General features: G+C 44.1%; 1 protein-coding gene across 7 annotated transcripts in view; it reads left to right on the top strand.

Annotated features, from left to right (window-relative positions):
• macf1a (microtubule actin crosslinking factor 1a) overlaps positions 1-26314 on the top strand; it is a 234178-nt gene that overhangs the window by 157400 nt on the left and 50464 nt on the right. For all 7 annotated transcript variants that reach the window (XM_085346508.1, XM_085346503.1, XM_085346502.1 and 4 more), the window contains 24 exons: positions 308-457; positions 612-845; positions 1043-1222; positions 1310-1483; positions 1653-1820; positions 2951-3142; positions 3234-3407; positions 3651-3774; positions 3881-4080; positions 4231-4548; positions 4641-4807; positions 6194-6350; positions 6453-6564; positions 7405-7467; positions 7981-8219; positions 8361-8490; positions 9559-9758; positions 10188-10415; positions 10503-10779; positions 10996-11588; positions 11703-11891; positions 11971-12177; positions 13446-13763; positions 13863-14045. In XM_085346508.1, the coding sequence (XP_085202634.1) occupies positions 308-457; positions 612-845; positions 1043-1222; positions 1310-1483; positions 1653-1820; positions 2951-3142; positions 3234-3407; positions 3651-3774; positions 3881-4080; positions 4231-4548; positions 4641-4807; positions 6194-6350; positions 6453-6564; positions 7405-7467; positions 7981-8219; positions 8361-8490; positions 9559-9758; positions 10188-10415; positions 10503-10779; positions 10996-11588; positions 11703-11891; positions 11971-12177; positions 13446-13763; positions 13863-14045 (4977 nt within the window). The remainder of the gene's footprint in view (positions 1-307; positions 458-611; positions 846-1042; positions 1223-1309; positions 1484-1652; positions 1821-2950; positions 3143-3233; positions 3408-3650; positions 3775-3880; positions 4081-4230; positions 4549-4640; positions 4808-6193; positions 6351-6452; positions 6565-7404; positions 7468-7980; positions 8220-8360; positions 8491-9558; positions 9759-10187; positions 10416-10502; positions 10780-10995; positions 11589-11702; positions 11892-11970; positions 12178-13445; positions 13764-13862; positions 14046-26314) is intronic.

Below are 26314 nucleotides of genomic sequence, written 5' to 3'. Positions count from 1 at the left end.
TTTGTTTGTTGCTTGTCAGACACGTTGATGTAAATGTGTATGTGTGTCTGCCTCTGTGTGTGTTTTAAGTGTGAACTCTGGACACAATCTGCTCAAAGCTTGGCAATGTGCACTACAAACGTATAGCATCTTAGTAGTCTGTGCTTCTGTTAAGAGGTATAAAAATGGTAAAACAAAATCACGAGTGGGCCGTTCCTGAAGTGTTTATGATGGACTCGTCCGTACGAGGTTTGGTCAGGATCAGTTTTCCTCACATTTTCTTTCTTTCTGGATCTTTGCTTTTCCTTCTCTCTTCCATTTCTCTCAGGTGGTTCAGCAGCAGAAAGCAGAGTGCTCTCAGAAACTGGAAGGCCTCAGCATGTGGTTGGCTGGAGCTGCCAGCCTGCTGGCCAGTCAGAGACCAGGAGCAGAGTCAGGTGATGTGGATATCCTGCAGGAGAAGCAGAGGAAACTAAAGGTGTGAAAGTCCTACATTAATCTATCTTTCTTGTTTTTGTGTATAAGATTCAGCTCAGTAATTCTGGATATCGCACTTATATCATTAAAAATTTTAGTCATTTAAATCCTTAATATTTAACGGAATATTTCTATTTCTTTGTTTCTGTCTTCAGGAAGTCCAGAAAGACCTCCACACTAAAGGCGAGGGCATAGCTGAGGCCATCAGGTCTGTGGAGGAGCTCCTGTCAGAGCAAGGAGAAACCCTGAGCCCAGAGGAGAGGGAGAACCTCCAGGCGGCGCTAACAAGAATGAAGGAGCAGTACAGTGCTCTGACAGATTCAACCAGCACCACGCTGTCTGAGCTCGACACAGCCATTAATAACACTGTGCAGCAGAACACACAAAGGGTAAGAGCAGCAATGTGGTCGTACATCTGTCAGAATTTTAAAAATCCCCTTGTTAAAACAACTATTTTTACCCATTTCTGAAGATATTTTTTCATACATTAAAGACATTTTAAAAGTTAAAACCTGACATTTAAAGCAACTAGGTTTTAATTTAACGTCTTCCACCCTCCACTCTGCTCCTGTCTTCTCCTCTCCAGGCGAAAGCAGTGGAGGAACTACAGGAGACCCGAACTCATATAGACTCCCTCCTGAATGAACTGTCCACCCTTAACCAACCTGGAAAGACTCTAGCTGGATCTTCAGCAGCCCAGGATGTTATTGATTCCCCTTTTTCACCACCAGAGGGCGCTGTGATGTCACATACTGAGATGCTACAGGTTAACTCTCTGATCTATGTTTGGCACATTTTGATTTAAATGCCTTACAATATTTCAGAGTTCTGACCGATATCATCTTTCTGCCAGGCGGAGCTTCAGCAGCTCCAGGCTCAGCAGGCACAGCTGCTGCAGATCACCCAGTCGACTCGGTCCCTTTTGGAGCAGCCTGACACAACAGTTCCTCCTGAAGAGAAACAGCGACTCAGGGCTGCCCTGGACCAGCTGCAGGCTCAGCACCAGGACAAACTGAAGAGCTGCCAGGTACTAAAAGTATAAATATGTGTATAAATAGTGTGCTATTCTCCATACATAATATGTGCACTGTCTAGGAATATCTTTTTTGTTCAGTTGCAACTTAATGAGGTAATTAGTGATTTGTGTTTAGCCCCTGTGGTAACTGACTGCCTCTCCTGTATCGTTTATCTTGTAGGACCGTCTGAGAAAGTCTGAGGCTCTGAAAGATGAGCTGACAAAATTCCTCCAGGAACATGGAAGTTTGGGTACCTGGCTGGAACAAAGTGAACGGGATCTTCGTTCTCTTGGCGAAGGAGAAACAGATGCACAAGGACTTAAGGGCAGGCTAGACGAGCACAGAAAGGTACATTGAAGTAGAGTCCAGCCAGTCGTTGCTAACACAGATGGTTTCCTTCATTATGAAAGGTTTTTTGTTTTTTACAGAAAGAAAATGCTTAAGATAATTTGGAAATGATGTTATGACATAGTTTTTACACTAGAGCGACAGCATCTCCAGCGTTTACAATACTGTGAGAACAATCATCGGAGCTCAGCAGGCAGGGGTGCAGAGTTGAGCTTTGTCTTCATGTTGGGTTATTATCTACACTGTGAAAGTTAAGACAATAAGCCTTTTCAAAATAAAACCAACCTTTTGTATGTATGTTGCATCAATTTTAAAAAGTCTAGGAGAAAGTACATGTTACAGCATTAAAACCTTACCTGTTTTCATCTGTTATGTTCAACGCTTTTATATATTTCAATATGAAGTTTCTCATGAAGATCACAAACTTATACATATGGACTGTTTCCAAATGGGATGCCAGTATTTCTCCACAAGAGGGAGCTGTTGTATCAAATTAATTTTTCACATGATGCTGACCTCAGTCCTGCAGATAGAGACAAGGTGGTGATGCCACTGGGTGAGCTGCACATCTGTAAAGCCTTTTTTCCCTCTCAAAAAAGAAGGAAAAAGCAAACCTTTAGAAGTTCAAACTCTGTACTGCATCTACTACTGAGCAGAAAATTCTCCAGGCAGACAAGTTTGCTTGTGGCGTTGTGGCTCTGCAGTTTGAATGAATTAGCCGAACGTGGTTTTTGCTGCTTTGAACTGAAGTAAATGGGCTGGGCCCAGATTGAAATCACTGTTCTAATGTATGTTTTGTTGTTGTTGTTTTTCTTTAATTATCCATGGGTGACTAAGTTTCCACGCTCCAGTTCAAGTTATCCATATGTTTTTATATAGTCTCACATGTGGGAGGGGGAGGGAAATTCCACTTTACCAGTTTAGGATAATTTACTCATGAAGAGTCCCCTGGTACCTCATTTACAGTGTTTTATGTGTTTTCCTTACACGTTTTTCCCACCCATTCTTGAAATTTGAACTGATGACCTTCTGATATAATCGTGCTTTCCATGAAAACTTAAAATTATATTTTCCACTTAAACTCTGTGAATTTATTCCCAATTGACCTGTAAATATATCTGTAATTCCAGCTTGCCGAAGATGTGATTTGCCACAAGGCGGACTTGCGCTTCGTTTCCATCTCGGGTCAGAAAGTTCTGGACTCTGTTCAGGGAGCTCTGGAGCAAGGTGGTGGTTCAGATGCATCTCTGGAGAGCACCAAGCAGCTGGTAACTGACAATCTACAGGATGCCAACCACAGATACACCACTCTACACACCAAGGTGAAGGAAGTTCTGATAATCATTAGGAACTGTGCTAAACGCCACATTTGGTTCATGTATATGCTTAAAAACCTTTGTGTGCTATGTGCAGTCAACAGAGTTGGGCAGCCGTTTGTCCGGCCTGTTGGAGAGATACCAGCAGTACCAGGATGAGGTCGTCTCCCTCCACTCCTGGCTCAGCACTCAGGAACAGAACCAAAGCATAGCGAAGGCCAGCGCAGAGACAGACCCGCAGAACCTACAGAACACACTACGACAAGTACAGGTGAAGCATGCAATGACCAACACCTGCATTAATGAGCACAAAATGACAGAGAAAAGAGAAATTATGCAATTGAGACACATTCAAAAACATGGCTTAGTTTGCAGTCTTCATTCCATAGCTGTATACCATGCAAAGAAATTATGAAAAACATTAATTTAATTTTTCAGATAACGAAAAAAGGCTGTAATATTTGTGAGGATTATAGGAAATATTTATGGGTTTTATGGGTATCTCTATTTCCAGCTGCTTCAGGATGAGCTGGCAGAGCGCTCGGTGCAGCTGGAGAAGGTGAAGAGGGCAGGAAGAGATCTGGTCAGCACAGATGAATCTCCTTCCCTGAAAGCTGTTGACATCCTGTGTGCTGCAGGTGATTTAATCTGCCAAACACGTTGACTTCAGTTATAATCACAGACCACAGAGCCTTTATTTGGGCTCTTTCACAGCTTGACTTGTTTCGCACACTTTCTCTTTAGATGGCTTGGAGAAGAGATTCGACTCCCTTTCCACATCTGTCTCAGAACGGGCCGAGCAGCTGCAGACAGCTGTGGCCCAATCTGTCAGCGTCCAGGAGGGCCTCAAGGGTCTGCTGAGCTGGTTGGACAAACTGGCTCTGAGCCCTGGACCAATTGAACCCACTGCACAGGCTGTACAGGATGCCCTTACTCAGAACCAGGTGGGATAATTACCAAAAGAAAAATGCTGAATTTTTTCACAAAGTATAAAACATCTGAAAACAAATTGCCTGAATTTTGTAGGTTTATAGTTATAATAAATATCCATCCTACTCTAAAAGGACCTCTTTTTTTTCATCTTTCTTGTTCAGAAACTTCGGCAGGAATTACTCTCCCGGCAGGGCAGTGTGGACGCAACACGAGACTCTGTTTCCAAACTGCTTCACACCTCAGACGCCTCCACGGCTTCAGGCCTTCAGGGGAGTTTAGAAGATCTGACTCAGCGCTTCACTGCAGCACAGGCCAGCCAGGCTGAGAGGGAAGCTGAGCTCAAAGGGCTGCTGCCCAAGCTGGAGAGCTACGAGCGGCTGGGGTCAGACCTCCAGGTCTTCACCCAGAGCCGAGTGAAGGCTCTGAGTCCTGTCGGTCAACCGGACCGCAGCGTGGACGACTACAGGCAGACCATTGAGGTTAGCAGGGTCGACAGATTTTCATTAATAGGTCAGTGGATTGGTCATACGGTGGCTCCGTCCAACATTTTTGTCTGTGTGTGTTTTCTCAGGAGGTCCGATCGGAGCTGGAACAGGAAGCCGGGCAGCTGAAATCCTTCTGCAACCTTGGCACCGAGCTCAGCCAATCAAAACCCTTCAGTAATACTCAAAGCTTATTGGACAATGTCAAAGAGGTCACTGATGAATTCAACCAACTGGAAGAAAATGTAAACGAAAGGTAAAAACACCAATGTGAAAAATGCACTTTCAGGTTGTGCAGCTGTAAATGTGAATAAGTGTTTTTAAAGGGACCCAAACTGTGTTGTAAGGAAAGAGTTCATGCTCACAAGTTTTTGGGTTTTTTTGGTGTTTGTTTGTTTTTTGAGTAATAAAAATCATAGAAAACAGAAACTTTTACAGCTAATGTCCCTTTAAATTTAGATAACTTGGTAATTTAAGACTTTTTTTTTATAACAGTATAATATAGAATTTAAATTCAAGTGTGCAAGTTTCCTAAAAGAGGATGATGCAGCTCCTGTCTCATCAGTTGCCAGGTTCACTATAAAATACACAAGAGGGCCCCAGATACAAATCTCTGAACAGTGCCATGGCTCCTTTATTTACCATTTGCTCCCAGATGTGTGAATCATAAAAATGTCAGCCCGTTCTAGACTTACTTCAAATGAGACGACCTTGGAGATGAATTCAGAGCAAACCTAGGATGTGGTTTGATTCGTCTAAGATTGAGTTTTATCTACTTTTAAAACACTGTGTGAGTGGAGCGGTTTCCAAATTTTGTTTTCTAAATCTGTAACCTTCACAAGGCACCGGTTGCTATGCCTACAAGGCCTGACGTTGTATCAGTGAGCAGCCACACTTAAAGCCTGTCAGCAGGGGGTTGGGAATTTATAAATACCATCAGTCTGGTGCAGATTTATTGGATTATAGTTCAGATTGGTGGGGCAGTCAGCCTTCTGTAAAATCAACATATTATTTCTAATTTTATAGTGGCTAAACGGCACTCATACGACGTACTGTAGGATGTGGGTTTGTTTTAATCTTACGTGATGTTTCTCAGTACTGGGGTACAGTACTGTGTCTCTCTGTGTGAGCCTACTGTATTCAAATGAGTGAGAACTGATGTGTTGACCGGGGTACTAATATAAGCAGAGTTCACATGGCTCATTGTCCGTCCTATAAACTGCCCGCTCAGATAACTCCCAGCCTCGAATCCCGAGGGAGAGAAAATAGCAGCGTGATAATGATACTGCTCCATGCCAGACGTCTTCTCAGAGCTGTTTTGTCTGCAGGCAGTCAGCACTTTTCCAGCTTTAGCCCGACACAGATCACATACGCAGAGGGAGGTCAAGGCTGGACCTTGACTGGTTCATGTCAGCAGTGTTTTGTCTGGGCATTTTTCTGTCTTTAAAAAATTACAGTGGGTAACTGTTTATACTGTAATGGATCACATGATTACTTGACATTAAAATGAAAATTAAAAAATGTGTTTTTTAAGCAGAACTTTCCCTGCTCTGGTTCTCCGTACGTTCTCTGGTCTCTGTCTACGACTTGTTTTCTTCACGTTGTCGTCTTCCTTCCTCATCGTCTGTTTTTCCACACACAGGTTTGCTGCCATTCAGGCCTGCGAGCAACAGCTGCTCCAGTTCCGCGGCCTCTCCAGCTCCCTCGTCAGGTGGCTTCAGACAGCACAGGACCAGCTGCCCTCCAAAGAGGCCAACCTCAACACCGAGGGCCTGCAGAGGAGAGTTCAGCAGCTTAAGGTTAATTAATTTGGCTGTAAATGATTCATACAATGTGAATCATGGGAAAAAAAAATATCCATGCTACTTGAAACGACTCCTTAAAATGCTTTATGACTTCAGGACTTGTTGCACGACTGGGAGTCGCAGGGATCCCGAGTTCAAGAGCTAAACAAGACGGGCTCCGAGCTGGAATCACTCATCATCGATATCACCGCTCCTCAGACCAAAACGGGTAAGAACGAGGATGCAGAAGCTGCCAATCAATAAGCACTCTCACACTCTGCTTCAGTTTAAATGACTTTGTTTACGCATGAGAGCGCTTTTAAGTGAGAATTACAGACGGTGTGGGCGGGGGGGAATCATCGGCGGATTTATAAAGTAATTTGACCTGAGGTAAACAGATATGAAAAACAAATCATGAATTAAGAACTGCAGGAAGGCGACGACAAAAACAACAAGTGTAATGAATCTGTATTAATAATCAGACCTGTCGCGGTACATTCCTGTGATACAGCTAAGCTATGACGGCACGTTTAAATAATGAAGGAAACAGGGAGCGCTGCCAACTTCTAAAACAGTTTGTTACCTGCAGACTTTGCAGGGAAACCCAACAAAACCACAAACTAAATCCCAGACTTTTCCAGTTATTTTCTCCGGCTTTGGACCACATCAGAAACATTTGTATCCACTCACTTCTAGGTGTTCTGCCCTCTGGTTACATGGTTGGAGATTCTTGTGTACACATCTTAATAGTTAAGTCAAATAAAACCAAAACAGAAGTAGGCGAATGGTGTGAGTGTTTATCTTGCTGTGTGTTACACACATTAGATTCCTGTGTCCATGTTCAGACTGTCTTTTTCTCCCAAGTCTGTCTCTCAGCGTTCCTCACTTCCTCCCGAGCATCCTGTGCTGATATTGTTTGCACGCTGGCAGATGTTTTTGGTACCGTTGAGCACCTGTGTCTGAACCTTTTTTCAAACCCGTTGGTTCGTCGCTCGCCACGTTGATGTTTGTGCGACGGTGTTTGCATGAGCATGTTGTACTCAGTCAGCTGTGTGTGTTTTTCTCCCAGGTGCTCCTCACATCAATGGCTCAGCAGGTCCCAGCAGTGTCAATGGCATTCACACCTGTAAAGGTGAGCTCTCCCTCCAGCTCGCTCTCTGTCCTTTTTCTCCATCAAGCCCGACTTAACCGTGTGGTGTCTTTTCACTCGCTGTTTATTATATAACATCTCAGCAGCACGCGTATTCACAAAGGCCAGCGAGACGCCGCTGCACAACCTTTGTGTAGTCAGAAGCAGCAGACCCCACATGGTTAAAATGAGAGTCTAACATGAACCTCAGAGAGTTGACCACCACCTACATTAGTGGTGCTTTTAGAGAGTGTTCTCTGTTTTACCCTTTCCTGTGCCCCCACTCTGTCCTGTCACTGCTGGCTTTCTGTCCATCCAAAACACAGCAGGTATATTTATTACATTAAAAAAAATACTGGTGTCTCCACTGCTTCACTCCAAAGTTTCTCTTTATGTACAGTTGTGGGTCTTCCTATCCTTTTGCTCTGAGATTTTGCTTGTTTGCTGGTTTTCTCTGTTTTGGTGTATCCGGGGTTTTCTAATATGTTCAGGGTTTATGCCTTTTTTGGCCCTCAGATCTGACAGAGCTCCAGGTAGCAGTGTCTGATGTGAACAGTCGATATGACGCTTTGGGCGGGGAGTTAAAGGAGCGTCTTGGTCAGCAGCAGGCCTTGCTGGAGCTGAGGCAGAAGGCCAGGCAGGGCACAGAAGAGCTTAAGAGCTGGCTGACAGACAGAGAGGAAAGCCTGAAACAGGCACAGACCGCCTCTCCCTCCAAACCGGAGGTGGTACGAGCTCAGGCCCAGGAGAACAAGGTAAAGGATAGACTCTAATGCTTTGTGGTGCCTTTTTTTCTTTGGTAAAGATGCAGCAAAGTCATCTGTTGTCTGTTATAACCAAGTTTTGTTTGCTTTATTGAATAGCTTTGATATGCAGACGTTGTTTTTCTTCTGCAGGCCCTGCTGTCAGAATTGGCCGAGCACTCAGGAAAGGTGGAGGAGCTGAAGAACACGCTGAGGAAACTGATTGCTGAAAACCCAGATTCACCAGAAGCAGACACCTGGAGACAACAGCTGCAAGAGATAGGTATGTGCTGTAGGTGACGGCGGAAAAGATGATGTAGGACTGGACAAGCCTCTAGTATGGAGACAAGAGACGGGAACGGCTGAGCTTAGCGTAGTTTTAAAATAATGTGATGGGAGTGTTTCCGTTGGATGAAAAAAAAAAAATGTATGAAGGATGCTCAATGAGTTGCCAAGTATGCACTTACCTGTGCAGTACACCCCAAGTAAATCCTGTGTGTAGGAAACGGGAATGAGCACTGCACTGTGCAGTACTTTTGGAGAGATTCATTATGAAGACGATGCACTGTGTCAAAGCCTGAGCGACTCACGCAGAGGAGATGCAAGTCAGTGATGTAGAGAACAAACACTGCCTGAGGGGCTTGACACAAAGAAACGCTGATTTAGAGAAATATGACTTGTGATACCCGTAGCAGTCAGGGAGTTTATGTTCCCTCATGTCAAGTTTGATAAATATGAGAGGACAATAAGAAACAGATAAAAATGCAGATGACTGTAGATGTAGACTGTGCTGGAAACGTAATCTTTCCAGACTTCTTTAAATGGCCTTAAAAGATGACGGTTTTTTTTGCTTAGTTGAAAATGGCTCTGAAGGAAACTTGCACGTTACTTCAGAATTTGTAATAACTTTTATATGAGATGACGAGAAGGTGAAATCAATACCGTCCAGGGAGAGAGTGGGAAGCGTTCCTGTCGGAGCTGTTTGTTCACTCGAATACTTGATATTTTTACCCTATGAGCGAACAGAGACAGAAATATGTAAGGTGAAATCCAAGAAGGAGGCCTTTATATTTCATATTTCATAAAGTCTTTTCAAAGCCATGTGGACCGAGTACACACACACGCACTGCAGGATGCCCAGAACATGAGTCAGTGAAGGAGACAGAAGAGGTAGGAGGGGCAGGGGAAGAAAAATCTAATATGACTGAGCTGTAATGTTGCACAGCTAAATGAAAAAATATTCCCTAAACAATCTGTTCCCTTTGGTTAGTTTTTAGATGAGGAATATACAAACACGTTCATCAACAGTTTGACTGAAGTTTTCTCACGTCTGCTTTGATTACTTCCTCAGACTCCCGCTGGCAAACGGCTAATCAGACCGCGGCTCAGAGGCAGACTGAGCTCGAGACGTGCGCTGATAGGCTGGGCAGCTTTGCCTCAGCGGCCAATCAGTTGGGTCCTTGGCTGAGGGAGAAGGAGCTGATGATGAGCGTTCTTGGACCCCTGAGCATCGACCCCAACATGCTCAACACACAGAAACAGCAAGCACAGGTATGCTCACCTTATAAAGCCGGAAGTGCTGTTGGCCATGTGGTCCTATGTGCAAATTTCTCTTCATCTTCTGGTTCGCTGATTTAATAGGTTGAAGTTTGCCCGTGGTGAACGGTGATAGACAGATCACCTGCCAAGTATTTTTGAAAGTGCCAGCTCTTTTCGCAACAGTTTACACGGACAAGTTCCCAGATGGTTCTGTCTAACAAACCATCTGCTGTGTCAGGTTACAAGTACGTGGCAGAAAATGTAAAAAGAATTAAAGCTCTGAGTAGGTGAAACAGTGATGTTCAATGAAAATCCAGCACAAGAAAAAGTGGGGGGGTTTCTGCAGGCTTTCAATTCTTAGACAGATTGTATGTTTTTGATATCGACAGGTTACTTCATTGAATTTGTAATGATGCCTTTGATCTTTCCTCTTTCCTTCAGTTCATGCTGCGGGAGTTTGAGACCCGGCGGCCACAGTTTGACCAGCTGACTCAGTCAGCTGAGGGCATCCTCTCCCAGACCGGTGACTCTGCTCAGGACCCCAAGGACCTGGCAGAGGTGCGTTCTGAACTGGGCTCCATCTCCCAGCAGTGGGAGGACCTAACGAGCAAATTGACACAGAGGTCGAACCACATCGATCAGGCCCAAGGAACCAGCGAACGGTACCAGGTAAGACTGAGACAAGTCGAGAGGTTTCAGCAGAATCTTGAGTCACATTCCTCATGTGGTGGTAAACATTTCTAATCTCCCATTCAGGCCTTGCTCCGAGATCTTTCCTCCAGTCTGTCTGCTCTGAGTGAGAGGTTGGATGCTCAGGCCTCACTGAGCGCTCAACCCGAGGCACTGAAACGCCGCCTGCAGGAAACCGGAGAGATCCGATCTGTGCTGGAGAGAAGGCGGACCGAGCTTGCCGAGGCGGAGAAGCTCTGTCAGGAGCTGAGCGCCATCGTGGCTGAACCCTACCTGAAAGAAGAGCTGAGCAAACGACTGGAGGGTGTCAGCGGGCCGCTCAAGAGTTTGGAGGAGCGTGCAGGTATGTGGAGTTTATGTGGCACATTGAATGATTATCATTACTATTTTACAATTTTTATTATTGTTATGATTGATAATTGTTGATGCAAAAACCTGCTACTAACTAACTCACTGATAAATACATCAGAACCTTCTGAAGTCCTTTTTGTCATTTTTATTAATGTACTTGTTTGGTGTTTGTTTCTAATTCCTCTTGCTCTGCTTTTCTTTCCTTTAGCTGACGGTCTGTCTCAGCTCCAGGCTGCCCTGTCGTCCACCCAGCAGTTCCAGCAGATGTTTGAGGAGTTGCGCTCCTGGCTTGACAAGCAGACAGATCCTAGAGAATCATCAACCGTCGCCCTGCCCTGTCAGCCGGAGGCCATTCGCTCCCTGCTGGCAGAGACAGATGAGCTCCAGCGTGGGATTGCCAGTCAGCGAGGCTCCTACGAGCTGATCCAGGCTGAGGGAGCGTCGCTCCTCGCCACTCTACCAGTAGACGAGCGCTCAGCCCTGCAGGCCCGTCTGACCTCCTTGAGACAGGACTGGGAGGGCCTGAACCACAGGATCTCAGACAGGGAGGCAAGACTGAAAAACACTCTGAACAAAGCAGAAACTTACCAGCAGCACAAGGCTGAGCTGGTACCGTGGTTAGCAGACTGCGAAGGGAAAGAAAAAGAGCTACAACCATCACTTGACTCGTCTGCCCTGGATGAAGCCTCGCAGAAAGCACGAAATCTGTCCCTGGACATCGAGAGACGACAACCTCTACTTGAAGCCTTTAATGCTGCATCTGATCAGCTGCTGGAGCAGTGCTGCATCGGGGAGGAAGAGGTATGGACTGAAATATGGAGACTGATAAATCCATTCATCTGATTGGCGATGCAAGATTAAAATGTATGAAAAAATCTAAAGTTCAGTAAATGATAAACACATGTTTTTTTGTAGGTACGTGATGAGAAGGCTCAGCTGAACCGGAGGGTAGATGGACTGGGCGAAAGCCTCCACAATCGCACCGCCCAGCTGGAGGAGCTGGCCAGCCGTCTGAAGGAGTTTGAAGAAGGTAGACAGGCAGTGGAGAGGAGACTGGAGGCTGCCAAGCACCAAATCGAAGTGCAGGAGGCTCTAGGACCTCAGGTACTGAAAAGCATTGATCATTAACCTTCACACTTACGTTATTGCCAGCAGTGACCACATCGCCTTCTTTCACATTCAGGCATGCAGTGCCAAAAGCCTGGAGAGGTTGAGAAGTCAGCAGGAGAGTCTGAGATCCTTGCAGCCTCAGGTGGTCTACCTGAGAGACCTGGCTCAGGGGCTGGTGCAGGATGCACCCCAGACACCAGGAGGCAGCACAGAGGGAACACGGAGACTCCAGGAGCAGGCCAAAGATGCAGAGAAAGAGTATGAAGATGTTACTGACAAGGTGGGGAGCAGGGTCATTGTAATTAAAAAGGGAGGGGGTTTGTTAAAGTTTCTTTAATGTACTCGGGCATCAGATACATCTGTGTTTATCAAAAAGGGTGAACTTCCTATTCCCTGATTACCTGTACGTGGCCTGGAATTGTCTAAAATATACTTGATGCACATATTAAAGTGCCAAATCTGCCACCCGGGAACATGCTTTGGTAAAACAGCAGGATGTGACAAAGGGGCAGTGATGAAAGGAGCCATAAAAGTTGATGAAACCCAACCAGCAATTTTTGCAATCTGGACTGAAGACATGTTTTACCACCGGACGAACGATTTATTCCAAGGGTCATTGTGTGAGAGGGTGTCTGATCTAGTGAGTGTGCCAGTGAACTGAGGGAGAGCAGAACAGCTATAGCTGTCAGAGGAGTTTGGCTGTTAATGTTATAGTAGTGATGCTGTGTATGGTCGGTGTGGACGTTCAGCACTTTGTCACAGTTTGAAATGTAAACCAGAGCGTTCAGAATTCAGCGCCCATAACGTTTCATCTTATTTCTGCAATCCAGCTTCCATATATTCCATTTAAGGTCACAACTACCACACAACTTCTCACTGTATACAGTATCGAAGCCATCAGGCTACGCTGGGATCCTCTAAGATGTTTTATTTACCTTTTTTAAAACAAGACAAACTATCGATCTGATGACATTGCTGCCGAGGAAACAGTTCTGCGGTGCTTTGCGCAATGATGCTTCTACTGTCCCTTCCTTGCACCTACACAGACGAAATCTATTTATACTCGCTGCTGTGTTGCATCATTTTCTGGTTTGGTTACACGTTGTTCTCTAGCCTTGAGCTGTTGCTTTGGACAGAAAATATTACCACACAGGCTTCTCTCTGTCTGATTAATTTGTGGTTTGAACAAGCAGTCTTCTGTTCTAAGCTGATATCATTACTGGGTCTCTATTCTTATTAAATTTCTGGTTCTTGTTTGTTGCTTTTGTTGCTTTTTAAAAAAAAAAGAAAATATTTCCAAAAAAGTAGTCACTGCACTGAAAAGCAAAAAGTCGTCATGCTCTTTCTGCCCTTTCATTTGTGATGTTTTCTGGTTTGACGCTTCAGAGAAAAGAGATTTCATGTCAGAGTAAAACGTGGGGAGATGGTCTTTCAGTTGTAAGGCAGATGCTGCTGTATTTTTAAATCTCTTTAACGTGTGTTGTTAAATTAATGCATTTTAAGGTCAAGTACAATCATAGTTAAATACTTGTTATCCTCCTCCATCAGATCGAGCAGTGCTGCTCCTCCCTGGAGTCACGGCTGCAGGGCGTCGGCGAGGTCCAGGCTCACGTGCGGGACGTCTTCTCACGTCTCGCCGACCTTGATGATGAACTGGACTCCTTCAGTCCCGTTGGACGCGACGCGGACTCCTTGGCCTCTCAGGCCGACGCCCTGAAGGGCTTCCTCTCCCGTCTGGCCAACCTCAGGACTGAGCTGGAGGGCCACGCGTCAGAGTGTACCACCATGCTGCGGCGCGAAGGCTCCTCTCCCGACCTCCTCGCACTCAGGAGGGAGACGGAGGCTTTGAGCCGCCAGGCCGGCAAGGTGAGTGAAGAGGACGCTGATGTGATGGAGGTTATCCTGACTCGTGGCGGCTTTGGTAAATGTTAGTAACATCCTTGATTTGTGTTTTCTGCTCTCTAGCTGAGTGAACGCGGCCAGGCCAGGTTGGACCAAATCGAGGATGCTGCGGACCGTGTTCGTGATTTCTACAGGCTGGTGGCTGAGCTGCAAGGCCTGCTGGGAAGAGCAGAAGAGAATCTGAATGCGCAGGGCCTGGTTGGCACAGAGGTGGAGATGATTAAGCAGCAGCTGCAGGAGTTCAAGGTAGGACTCACTGGTTATTAACGTGGATGTGTGCAGTCTGTGTGTGTGACTGTGAAAGCAGCGAGTTTGCAGCCACTGAATTCGTTGTCACTGAATGTTTTGAGGTTTTTCAACAAGGAATCAGATTTGCAGTAGTTTGTACCAAATCTTCTTTTTTCCTTGTTACATTCAGCTCGATTGTGTGATTTCCACTGTTCGTTGTTATGACTACAGTATATGTATGATTCTGAGAAGACAAGAGTTTATCATCGGCTCAGGCGGGTATTGTGTCTGCTCGTCGACGACATGCAAGAATCTAAAATAGCTCTGGGTGAACGGGTTGTTCGTGTTTGTGTGTCTCCCTTCTCATGATGCCATTGAAATGAAATTGCACAGATACACAGCGACTCTTCAGCGTAACATGAGCTTTGATTTAGAGCTGCGTGTGTGTGAGTGAGTTATGAATAGTGACATTCAATATGTGTCTCTGAGGGGGTCTGTATCTGTGCTCTTCCTCTTGCTCATCTCTCTAGAGACCATGAGGTACATGGGTGGGGGTGAGTGTGTGTGTGTGTGGGGGGGACTCCTGTTGTGCATCAGGACTCGGACACGGTGATTAGCTGAGTCACATGTCTCTTTGAAACGCCTGACACGCTGCTGAATCACGCAGCTCCTGTTCTTTTAAGGATAGTTGTGGTTCTGTCAACATTTCCAGCCAATATGTGAACGCACTCTCCCTCCCTCAAATACTTATGACGCCCCTCCCTCCTCGTGATGTTCAAGCCCCGCCCAGCTAGCGTTTTTACCTCGTTAGCCTCGTCACTGTGGTGATGGAAAATGATCTAAATTTGATGCCGAGGCAAAACGAGTCTATTTTTTCCTTTTCTTGTGGTTGAGACGAGCTCGGGTTCTGTAAACACAAGGAATGGCTGTACTGTCTTTGTTTGTGCTGCTCCTTTTTACCTCGAGGATTTGAGGCGTTTGAGGACACGTTTCCCAGCGTGAGTCTTCGGTGGTAGTCTGGGCGTTACATAAACTTTCTAAACCATATAAATACAGCTTGCACTACACAGAGAGTGCGGTTTTAAGCTTATAACATACAACATTAGATACTGAGAGGCTGCTAGCCACCACAGAACCACCCAGCTTCAGACTTCAATCAAACCAAGATTTGATCAAATATTTTGAATCCTGTGTTGCAAATTTACAGTTTACGGGTTTAACAATTACTAAGAGGCTGGAGCTGAAAGATTAGAAAAGAAAAATAAAGCAAATGACACATTTGCTGAGTAGAAATTAAATTGCCTGTAAAATTACTGGAAGGACTCCTGAAGACGTGACCTCTGTAAGAAGTTTATTTTGTCCTGTTAACAGCCCATAACCCAAAGTTTCTGGATTTACAACGACACAAACACAGCACATTCTTTTCAAGTTGCTTCACAACTTCAATCGACAGCTGACTTATTGTGGCAGAAGACTGAACTGCAGGAAAATAAATACTGGAGTAAGAAATGTGATAATTCTGAGCCAGTGGATCCAAATTTAGGATCTGACTGTTTACACACCGCATGTTTACAGTGAGGTATTAACCTAAATAATGAAATCCTTAATCCTGTATGTACTGTAATACTGTAAGTTGTCATTAAGACATAACTGTTTACAGCTCGTTCTGCATTTAAAGAAAAAAATCCCGCTGGGAGAAACTCCTGGCACCTCCAGTGTTCGGTTCACAGGCCTAGGCTAGTCTTTCAGTCTGACTTCTCTCGTTAACGAGTACATTTTCTTGACATGATGTAATATCCTGTCCACTTTAGACAACTACAGTGGGGCAAAAAAGTATTTAGTCAGCCACCGATTGTGCAAGTTCCCCCACTTAAAATGATGACAGAGGTCAGTAATTTGCACCAGAGGTACACGTCAACTGTGAGAGACAGAACGTGAAAAAAAAATCCATGAATTCACATGGTAGGATTTGTAAAGAATTTATTCGTAAATCAGGGTGGAAAATAAGTATTTGGTCACCTCAAACAAGGAAAATCTCTGGCTCTCACAGACCTGTAACGTCTTCTGTAAGACGCTTTTCTGTCCCCCACTCGTTACCTGTATGAATGGCACCTGTTTGAACTCATCATCTGTATAAAAGACACCTGTCCACAGCCTCAAACAGTCAGACTCCAAACTCCGCCATGGCCAAGACCAAAGAGCTTTCGAAGGACACCAGGAAAAGTATTGTAGACCTGCACCAGACTGGGAAGAGTGAATCTACAATAGGCAAGCAGCTTGGTGTGAAAAAATCAACTGTGGGAGCAATCATCAGAAAATGGAAGACATACAAGACTAGAGCAGGGCGATATGGCCAAAAATATTTATCACGATATACATTTGAAAATTTGCGATAACGATATAACTGACGATATAATTGATGCGAGACAAAATACTCCACAACATTACTAGCGCAAAAAGACAACCTTCCATTAATTTTCACTTAAACAAGAAGCTGGTTTTTATGTACATTAAAGCTTTATAAAAATGTAACAGTGCAAATGCAAATTCCTTGCTGAAAGTTTAACCAAAAGGCATTTCCAGTAGAAATGGGCTGACATATCCTGAGCATAACCATATATAATATCCACTGAAGTTAAAAAGAGGTGCTTTGCAACATTAAACTGTAGTGTGCAGTACGTATTTTTTGGACCATAAGGCACATTGAGCTAAACAAAGCAGTCAGATAAATCAAACTTTATTAAACTCATTCTTCTTGCTTCCTCCACTTCTGTACCATTGATTCATTGATGTTGAATTCTCTGGCAGCTGCTCTATTCCCATGTTGTTGCAGTATATTAATGACTAGCCTTGTATTGTGGATGGATTATCTCAGTTGTTCTCCTGACTGACGTTTGGTCCGTTTACAGCATCCTGCCATGCGATTGCATTTGTCTCTAACCATGAGGAACCTTAGTGTTCGTCCTCCAGCTTCACTGTTTATGTTATGCTAACATAGCTGTGTCGCTAGCGATCACGTAGCACATCATTATATACCAGCTAGCCCAACTTCAGTAACCCTACAAACGTCACTGCTGTTTAGTTTCCTGCCTTCATTTATGTTGGAAGTGATAGCAGAGCTGTACGTTTGAATTTTTTCAGAAATCTCTCAGTCAGAACATGCTATATCATGCTTAGGTAACTAGCGAAACTAGCGAGCTAACTTCCGCTAGCTTCCTGCTAACTTCTAACTCCGTTAAATGTAATAAATTTTGTTTTCATGGATGCCTGGAAGTTAAACTGAATTGTTACACCTGGTAAAGCAGCAATGCTGATCGTTTTATTAAAGATGAAAGAATTTAGACAGTTAACTCTCAGTGATGCTGCAGTGTTGTTTGACCTGAAGTGTACTGAGTTTAGGACCCAGATTACTCCCAGATTTAAGAGCATCTTAGTCCGACAAATACAACAATAACGACGGCCGCTTGCATGTTCTGCAAAAAAATGTGCTTTGTTGTGTATCTGACGGACAAACACCAAACCAGTTCCACATCACTGAAGTTGCACCATTTTTACAAACCAATTCTGGTTCATCTGTTTCACTCAACAATCGGCCATGTGCGTATGAAAACAAAGGCACTGCGCATGCGCGTTTTACTCATATTCTATCGCGATATTTCATTTTCCTATCGTTGCCTAACATTATACCGGTATTACCGTGAACGGTATAATATGGCCCAGCCCTATACAAGACCACTGATAATCTCCCACGATCTGGGACTCCACGCAAGATCTCATCCCGTGGGGTCAAAATGATCATGAGAACGGTGAGCAAAGATCCCAGAACCACACGGGAGGACCTGGTGAATGACCTGCAGAGAGCTGGGACCAAAGTAACAAAGGTCACCATCAGTAACACACTAAAACGGCAGGGAATCAAATCCCGCAGTGCCAGACGTGTTCCGCTGCTGAAGCCAGTGCATGTCCAGGCCCGTCTGAAGTTTGCCAGAGAGCACATGGATGATACAGCAGAGGATTGGGAGAATGTCATGTGGTCAGATGAAACCAAAGTAGAACTTTTTGGTATAAACTCAACTCGTCGTGTTTGGAGGACGAAGAATACTGAGTTGCATCCCAAGAACACCATACCTACTGTGAAGCATGGGGGTGGAAACATCATGCTATGGGGCTGTTTTTCTGCCAAGGGGACAGGACGACTGATCCGTGTTAAGGACAGAATGAATGGGGCCATGTATCGTGAGATTTTGAGCCAAAACCTCCTTCCATCAGTGAGAACTTTAGAAAGAAAGAAAGAAAGAAAGAAAGTGTGTACATTATTGTACTTTATTGAGCCCCGTGGGGAAATTGCTCTCTGCATTTAACCCATTCACTCAGTGAAGCAGTGGGCAGCCATTGGGCGCCCGGGGAGCAGTGTGTAGGGACGGTACCTTGCTCAGGGGTACCTCAGGGTAGCTGTTAAGGGGAATCGAACCCCCGACCTTCCGATCATGGGGCAACCACTCTACCTACTGAGCTATCCCTGCCCCATCTTTGAAGATGAAACGAGGCTGGGTCTTCCAACATGACAATGATCCAAAACACACCGCCCGGGCAACAAAGGAGTGACTCCGTAAGAAGCATTTGAAAGTCCTGGAGTGGCCTAGCCAGTCTCCAGACCTCAACCCCATAGAAAATCTGTGGCGGGAGTTGAAAGTCCGTGTTGCTCGGCGACAGCCCCAAAACATCACTGCTCTCGAGAAGATCTGCATGGAGGAATGGGCCAAAATACCAGCTACTGTGTGTGCAAACCTGGTAAAGACCTATAGTAAACGTTTGACCTCTGTTATTGCCAACAAAGGTTATGTTACAAAGTATTGAGTTGTATTTTTGTTATTGACCAAATACTTATTTTCCACCCTGATTTACGAATAAATTCTTTACAAATCCTACCATGTGAATTCATGGATTTTTTTTTCACATTCTGTCTCTCACAGTTGAAGTGTACCTCTGGTGCAAATTACTGACCTCTGTCATCATTTTAGGTGGGGGAACTTGCACAATCGGTGGCTGACTAAATACTTTTTTGCCCCACTGTATGTGAGAGCTCAGGAGTAGAAAGCAAGGAGTCCCACGCACAGTCAGTGCATTTTCTGCCATCTGCAGCTTGTGGCGCTCCAGGAAGGTCCTGCTTTTTCAGGATGATCGATGACTCGCATAATATGGGCGCTAATCATTTTTTTGCACACGACAAATTTAGTCTGAGTCGTCCTCGTCCCCTTGAGAACGATCATCTCCGCTGTTGTCGAGATGCGTGGGTGGATCAAAGAAGAGTTTTTACTCATTCCATGTGACTCTTTGTTCCTGTTTCTCTTCATCCTCAACTTTTTAAACCTCTGCACCTTTCTTGTTTTCTTCCATCCTAATTTGATTATTCGGATACATTGAAACATCTTAATTTCCGGTGCGCCTCCTTCTTGGCCTACTAACCTTTCTTTGTGTGCGTTTCTGGGTTTTTCTCTCTTCTTCCCCCTCACCGGGCTCTTAATGAGAGCGAGCCGAGGGAATGTGTAGCAGAGAACAAACAAATAGAGGAGATAAAGAGCTGCTGAAAGAAGAAGGGAAGGATGAGAGGAGAGATCCAGATAAATAGGCTACACTTGAAAAACGGAGCCACATCAAAGAGTCTGAAGCTCCGTCAAATATTTTGCACTTGAATTAATCATGTTAGCGAGCAGATCTGCAGGTGTACTAATGCGCCATATGACTGGGAGTAATTAGGTCAAAGCAATATTTCAGTGTTTACAAGGTTTAAAGAGGCAACTGATATTATTTTTTTATCAAATAAAGCATGTTTCATATTAATAATAAGCAGCTTTTCCAGCATATTTTCATTTTGATGCAGAAAAGAAATCGCTTAACAAGATTTTAGCCCTTAAATGAGTTTACACAAGCACGCATCATACGCATGGTGACAAGAAAAAATGGATTACGCTCACACGCTATTTTTCCCTGGTTAGTAAATCTGGCCCTCGGGATCTTCCCTATAATGTCTATACAGATTTCATTGTTCTCAGATGATGAAGCAAAGCTGCAGCATCGCTCAAGCTCAATCTCCGATCAAATAAAGAAACATACATACAGCTACATAACTTGACACACGACAATAAAATGCCCATACCGCCTTAAAAAGCCACGAGCATGGCTGTAGACCTGATAAATGGTCTACTCTATTTGCTACAGTGTGAAATTGCAGCATTTCAGCTGTAGTGAAACAGACGCAATCAAAATATAAGTCAAATATTCCATCGCGTGTCTGTATGTGTTATTTAAGAGGTAAATAGTTTGTGTTGTTTTTCAGTGATGAAGACCTTTCCTCTATTAAAGCTGTGAACTGTGAGCCGAGGTGCAGACAGACTGCAAAAATATCACGGGCAGAATGTATAATAGCTACTGTCTGCAGGGTATGTAGAGCATGGAGAAATGGTCTGTCACTCTATCTGGGGGCAGGGGGGGGTATTTATAGGAGGGCACCGAAGAGAGGATAGCAGGGGGGATATTGTGAAGAATCGAGAAAAAGACAAACTATCGGGCAGGATTACAGATACACAGGGAAAGATGAGGAATTTTGTGATAGACGGTTTACGTTGCTCTGGTCTTCTGTCTGACCCCGTTTTGACTTTTTTCATTTTTTTTCTTGGTAGCTGAAGAATATCTTGTCCTGTGTCTTCTAATAGTCTTGAGATGAGAAAATGTCTTTCGTCCACTTTTGTGAACCAGCCCTCCTGGTTTTGTTTTTTTCCCCTCCACCTCTCTCTCTGTTTCACTCTCTCTGTAACCGATCCAGGCTCATTTCAAACCTAAACATGTCTGTCTGGCTCTAAAACAGACCGGGCCACCCCTCTCCCCTCTCTTCAGCCCCCTTCCCCTCCCCCAACAGACCCCTTTTCCAATCCAGAGAGATGATGTCATGCCAATGCTTAAAAAGACCAGTGGGCTCAAGATGAGGTGTGTGTGTGTGTGTGTGTGGGGGGGGGGGGGGGGGGGTATGGGTGGAGGCTAGCCGTGGGAGTGGGTGGTGATGTTGTCAGATTATTGTTTAAAGTTCCCAATGGTGATCTCACAGAGGCTTACTGAGTCAATGAGGGTGCGAGAGAGCAGTCTCCTTCTGCTCTTTGTCTCTTTATTAGCATTCCTGTTACACTGCGATTTATTCAAGACACTCCGAGCCTCGGAAACATCATTTTGTTCTTAGATAAACATCTAAAAGTTTGGCTGTGAGAAACTGAAAGTGAGCAGATGTCACTGACTGAAAAATGTGATGTTTAATGTAAAAGTTTTTTGGCAGGGGTTGAAAATCCAAGAAACCGCCACCTCGATGTCACCCACGGGTTTGTGAAGCCTCATTTTGAATCTCGATTTTAGCATTTTGACCTTCACTGTGTTGTTATTTCAAACCAAGAAGTGCTAATGTGTGAGCTAGGTTATCAAGCTCCATCACTAGACTGTATGGGCACACATGCACATATACCTGTTAATTAGTGCTAAGTAACATCTAAATTAAACTAGTATTTAACTATAACCAGGGCACAAACTTCTTGAACAGACTGTTCAGTTCATTAAAACCATGAATTGGGCTGAGAGGTTGAGTTTAGTAACGGAGTTAACAGAGAAAGCAGACACGCCCCTAATGAGGAAGTCTTAATAATATTTAGGCAGGTGAGTGTTAAGAAATCCCATGCAGAGTTGTCATGATGGAAAAAAGTAGCTTTAAAGACCAAATCTTTTTTAATAATGAGACTATGCATTTTAACGAGTCGGCCTCAAGTGGCCACTAGAAGAACTGCAGCTTTACTACTTTGTTTTGCTCATTTTTAACCCCGAAAGCTTGTTTATATCTCTCAAATCAAGAAGCCAGTAGCAGCTTTGTTCGGGTAAGCAGAGCTAAAAAGTAACATCAGTGTACTAACATACTGATGTTTACCATTTTTACTGTCTCAGTATTCTTAAAATAGCTAATCAGAACGAGACATTAGTTTTCTCATGAAACACATTATTGGACTTTGATCTGATTATCGTGCCAGATGAAAAAAGGGAGGCTAACAAAAGTTAATGCAGTTCATTTATCAGTGGGTGCATAAATGTTTGCTCTTTGTCCAAGTCTATTCAAAAGGTTCCAGTAAATCATAAAACGTTTCAGTCTGGTCTATGTGTTCGTTCTCAAACCCTTGTTGCATTGGAACTGATTTAATAATATGCCTTTAAGAGAACATGTACGATGTATTGAGCCGGCAGTGCTGCTGCCTGCCTGGCTCTCTGTTCCCAGCAAGAGTTTTGCCATTTATCATGTACATGTTTATACTTGGCCATCCTGTTTTCACATATGCGCTACCGTGGAATCTGTGTTTGTATTTAGGGTTGCTCTGTGGCCTGATGAGAGGTGTGTATGCACTGCGCATCAGAGGATGCTTCTAATTCCAGTCTTTTTCGGGTTGCAACCGGAATCTCAGCTGTCTGCTCACCCCACCCTCACACACAAGTACGCACACACGCACATCAGGGTGTGGCTTCAACATCTCTCTGCATGCCCCTGGCTCCCCTCGTCCCTAAGCAGCTGACATAGTCTCTGGGTGGGATGAGAAGGCGCGCACACATATTCACACTGGTGATTTAGCAGAGGGGCGTTAGGAGGCTCTAAACCCATAACTGCAGATGGACATTCCTGGGAAGGGCTGGTGTGTCCTTGTGTGCACACGTTTTTGTTAAAATCCCAGTTCTAAATCATGCCTGCGCACCTCCTCTGTCTTCACCCCTTCCATATCCTCCTCCCTCGCACCTTTTTCCTCCTCTCCGCTGTGTCAGCCTCCTTCGTCTCTCCTCTCCACCTCGCCATGCGCTAGTTTTCAGTCCTCCAAGAATCTGCAAGCCTGTGACTCACTGTCCTTCCCCGCACCGACTGTGTCAGCAGCTATTTAATGATGGGTGTAGAAGTCGAGCCAAACTGGGCCAGTAGCTCACTGGTCGTCATTTGGTCCGCTGTGAAGCTGGAACATGGCCTATTTTCACCTATAAGGTTGTTTGCGCATTTAGTCCTTTATCCTTCGGTAAGCAGCAGTAAGGTGGATGCAGATATTGAACCTTTCAGCGCCCCAAATGTTGTGCTGTTTTCCAGTTAGTCATACATTCCTAGATAAAACTTCTTGGGAAGATTTTTTTGACTTTCACATATTTATGATTGTGTAATTTCTTTGTAATTTAACCAGCTAACCATGACTCTTGAGAGAAAAGCAAAATTCTTTTGCACTACAAGAACAGTGGTAATATTACTAATACACTCACAAACACACAGAGTCAGCGTACAAATGTAAAGGTGTAATATAAAAACTTATTATTAATGTTAAAGCTAAAAAAAAAAACCTGAAACATCAAAACAAGTCCTGATCAAAAGCAGGAGCAGTGAAGTCACCTTCAGTGGATTCAGTAAAAACCGTTTAGGTGATTAATTGCACTTAATCTGACAAATAGAAAACATATGATACTGAAAGAGTGAATCCAGTCGATGCTCCCAGCCTTATATTTTTGAAGTTCGGCTTGTCTAATGGAACTGAAAAGTTTGTGTGCTGTCAGTAGAGTTCAGTGTGTCAGAACCCAGTAACCCTCCCATGACTCCCCGCCTAATCCAAGTCATACATCATCTGGACGGCAACTCTGTTTACTGGCTCTCTGAATTTTCCTGGACTACTTTCTGTCTCTCTGATCTCTTTCTGTCTGCATATTCGTGTCTAATGTGTGTGTGTGTGAGTCTGTGTGTAAGCCAAAGACAGATTCAGTGTGTGTCTGAGGTCATGACTCTTATTTTTACTGCTGCATTTTCTTTTTGTCCCTCTGAGAGGCCGATTGGATCAAAGTAATATAATTTATCTTATCCTAAAACCTGAGCCTTTCGGCTGGACCTTTTTATAACACACACATTTACACAGATGTTTCACTTCAGTATACATCTGAAAACGACTGAGAAGTGAGCAACTGTTTTGTCTGTGATCAAAATGTGTCCGGGATGGTGTGAGTTAACGCATATATACGTGTGTGTGTGTGTGTGTCTTGGCCTCCCTCCTCTCAGGTCCTATATTGTTTCAGCTGTTGTGAATTAGAAAGGTATGCCACAGCTCAGCCCGGTCTTCTCGCTCTCGCTTTTTTCCTCACTCTTTCTCTCAGTTCAGAGAAATTCGACAATACTGACATAAATATTTTCACAAAACTTGTCCAACAGGACCCGATAAGATGGAACTCGATATCATTCTTCTCTCTCCAAATACTGGGCATAATAAAATAAACATAATAAAACTGAATAATGCTGCAGGTCAAGCCAAGATAGACTTCCTTGACACTTGAAAATGTTTAGAAAAGAATTAGTGTAACATTTATTCTTATGACCTCTGCACCAAATATCGAGGCATTAAAGCTAACAGTGTAATATAATATTTGCTAAACTTTATAGACACGTTTCAGACCAACGTATACAGCCTTTCAAACAACTTGTCTTTTTTTTTTTACAAAAGGTCTTGCTCATACCAGCAAACCATTTTCTTCATGCGTTACAGCAGCGCTGCCAAAAATAAAAGAAACAAACTGTCGTTTTGAGTCAGATTGTGAGTTTTGATGTAAAACACAGCAGATCTGTGCAGCTTTTACTTGTTTTTCTAGGCAAACCCAGAAGTTGGTGCCATGCTGGCTTCCTAGACAAAAAGCTTTCATTTTTGTGTTATCACAGTAAATAAGATCTGTGTGTGGCGTGGGAAAAGTTATTGGCGCTTACCGGCTTTTTCCAGCAATGCTTCAGGTCCCAAAGTCAAACGAACACTGCGGCATGACTGAGAGTTAAAAACTGTCTAAATTCTTTCATCTTTAATAAAATGATCAGCATTGCTGCTTTACCAGGTGTAACAATTAAGTTTAACATCCAGGCATCCATGAAAACAGAATTTATTAAATTCAGCGGAGTTAGAAGTTAGCAGGAAGTTAGCTCGCTAGTTTCCACCTAAACGTGATATAGCATGTTCTGACTGAGATTTCTGAAAAATTCAAACGTACTGCTCTGCTATCACTTCCAACATAAATGAAGACAGAAAAGTAAACAGCAGTGACGTTTGTGGGGTTACTGAAGTTGGACTAGCTGGTATATAATGATGCGCTACATGATCGCTAGCAAAACAGCTATGTTAGCATAACATTAGCACAGTGAACCCTAACAAGTATCAAATATAATTCTTGCTGTTTCGTGATGTAGTCAACCGTAAAGCTTGTAATGGTGGTTGTTTACCTTGTGCTTATTGCGACTGTCATCCGCCTTATGATGGCATATAATAAACAATAAATAAATGCCATGGCTGAGAGCAAACACACTGAATGAGAGATTTTTGGGCCAGGAGGGTGGTGTAAGATCCCAGTGAGTGCGAGTCAGGTGTGTGAACGTGGATGTGTGGGAGGAGGAAGAGGCTCGAATAAAAACAGCAGAGGAGGCATGCCAGAAAGAAAAAGGGGGATGACCTCTGGATTTGACTCCTTGGCAGGCTGCCTCACAGGTGCTGTGTGTGGGTGAGAGAGAGAAACATGAGGTCACTGAAAACGGAGGATCAGCCTATTTTTACACACTAAAACTGATCAAATGGTGTAATCCACCTCAGAGAGCTGACCTCCAAAGTGTTTATAATGTGGAAAGTCCTTCCTGCATTAATCGCACATGGACGTTAAACTCCATCTGTAACATAGACTGCTGGCTGCCAGCTGAATGAAAACACACTGCAGGGTTTGGCTGGGGAGAGTGTGAAGTTCTTGTTTTCCTAAAAGAGTGTGTGTGTGTTTGTGTTTATGCATGTGTGTGTGTTCACATGCAGGCTAATTTACCGTTAAATTGAAATGCACACAAGCAGCTGCCTACCTGCAACACACACAAAGCAAATCGGCCCCGAAAATCTGCAAAGTTTCAAACTACCATTATGACCATCATTGGTGTGTTTATGTGATTGGCAGGTGCTTTTATTGAACATGTTGTGCGCGATGGTGGATGTGCGTGCCTGTTTTTACTCAGAGGTGTTCGTGGTGTTTTTGTATGTGGGTCCTTGTCCTCTTTGTGTGTCTCTCTCTCTCAGACTGAGGAAGCTTGAGAACAATAAATGCTTTCACATGCACACAGGCAGGTGAAACGCTCTGCTAGTTAATATAAAACTACCCCTGAGAGTTGGAAAAAGGGAGGGTGATGGAGATGGCAGTTACTTTTTTTTTCCTGCTACCAGGTTACTACAGAGGGGGAG

This window comes from Diplotaxodon limnothrissa, linkage group LG22 (genome assembly GCF_057381915.1).
Source record: "Diplotaxodon limnothrissa isolate DT_005_m linkage group LG22, D_limnothrissa_male_GT1.1, whole genome shotgun sequence".
In the NCBI taxonomy this organism is placed as follows: domain Eukaryota; kingdom Metazoa; phylum Chordata; class Actinopteri; order Cichliformes; family Cichlidae; genus Diplotaxodon; species Diplotaxodon limnothrissa.
Note: the sequence above shows the minus strand (reverse complement) of the source record. Positions and strands in the feature narration are given on the sequence as shown.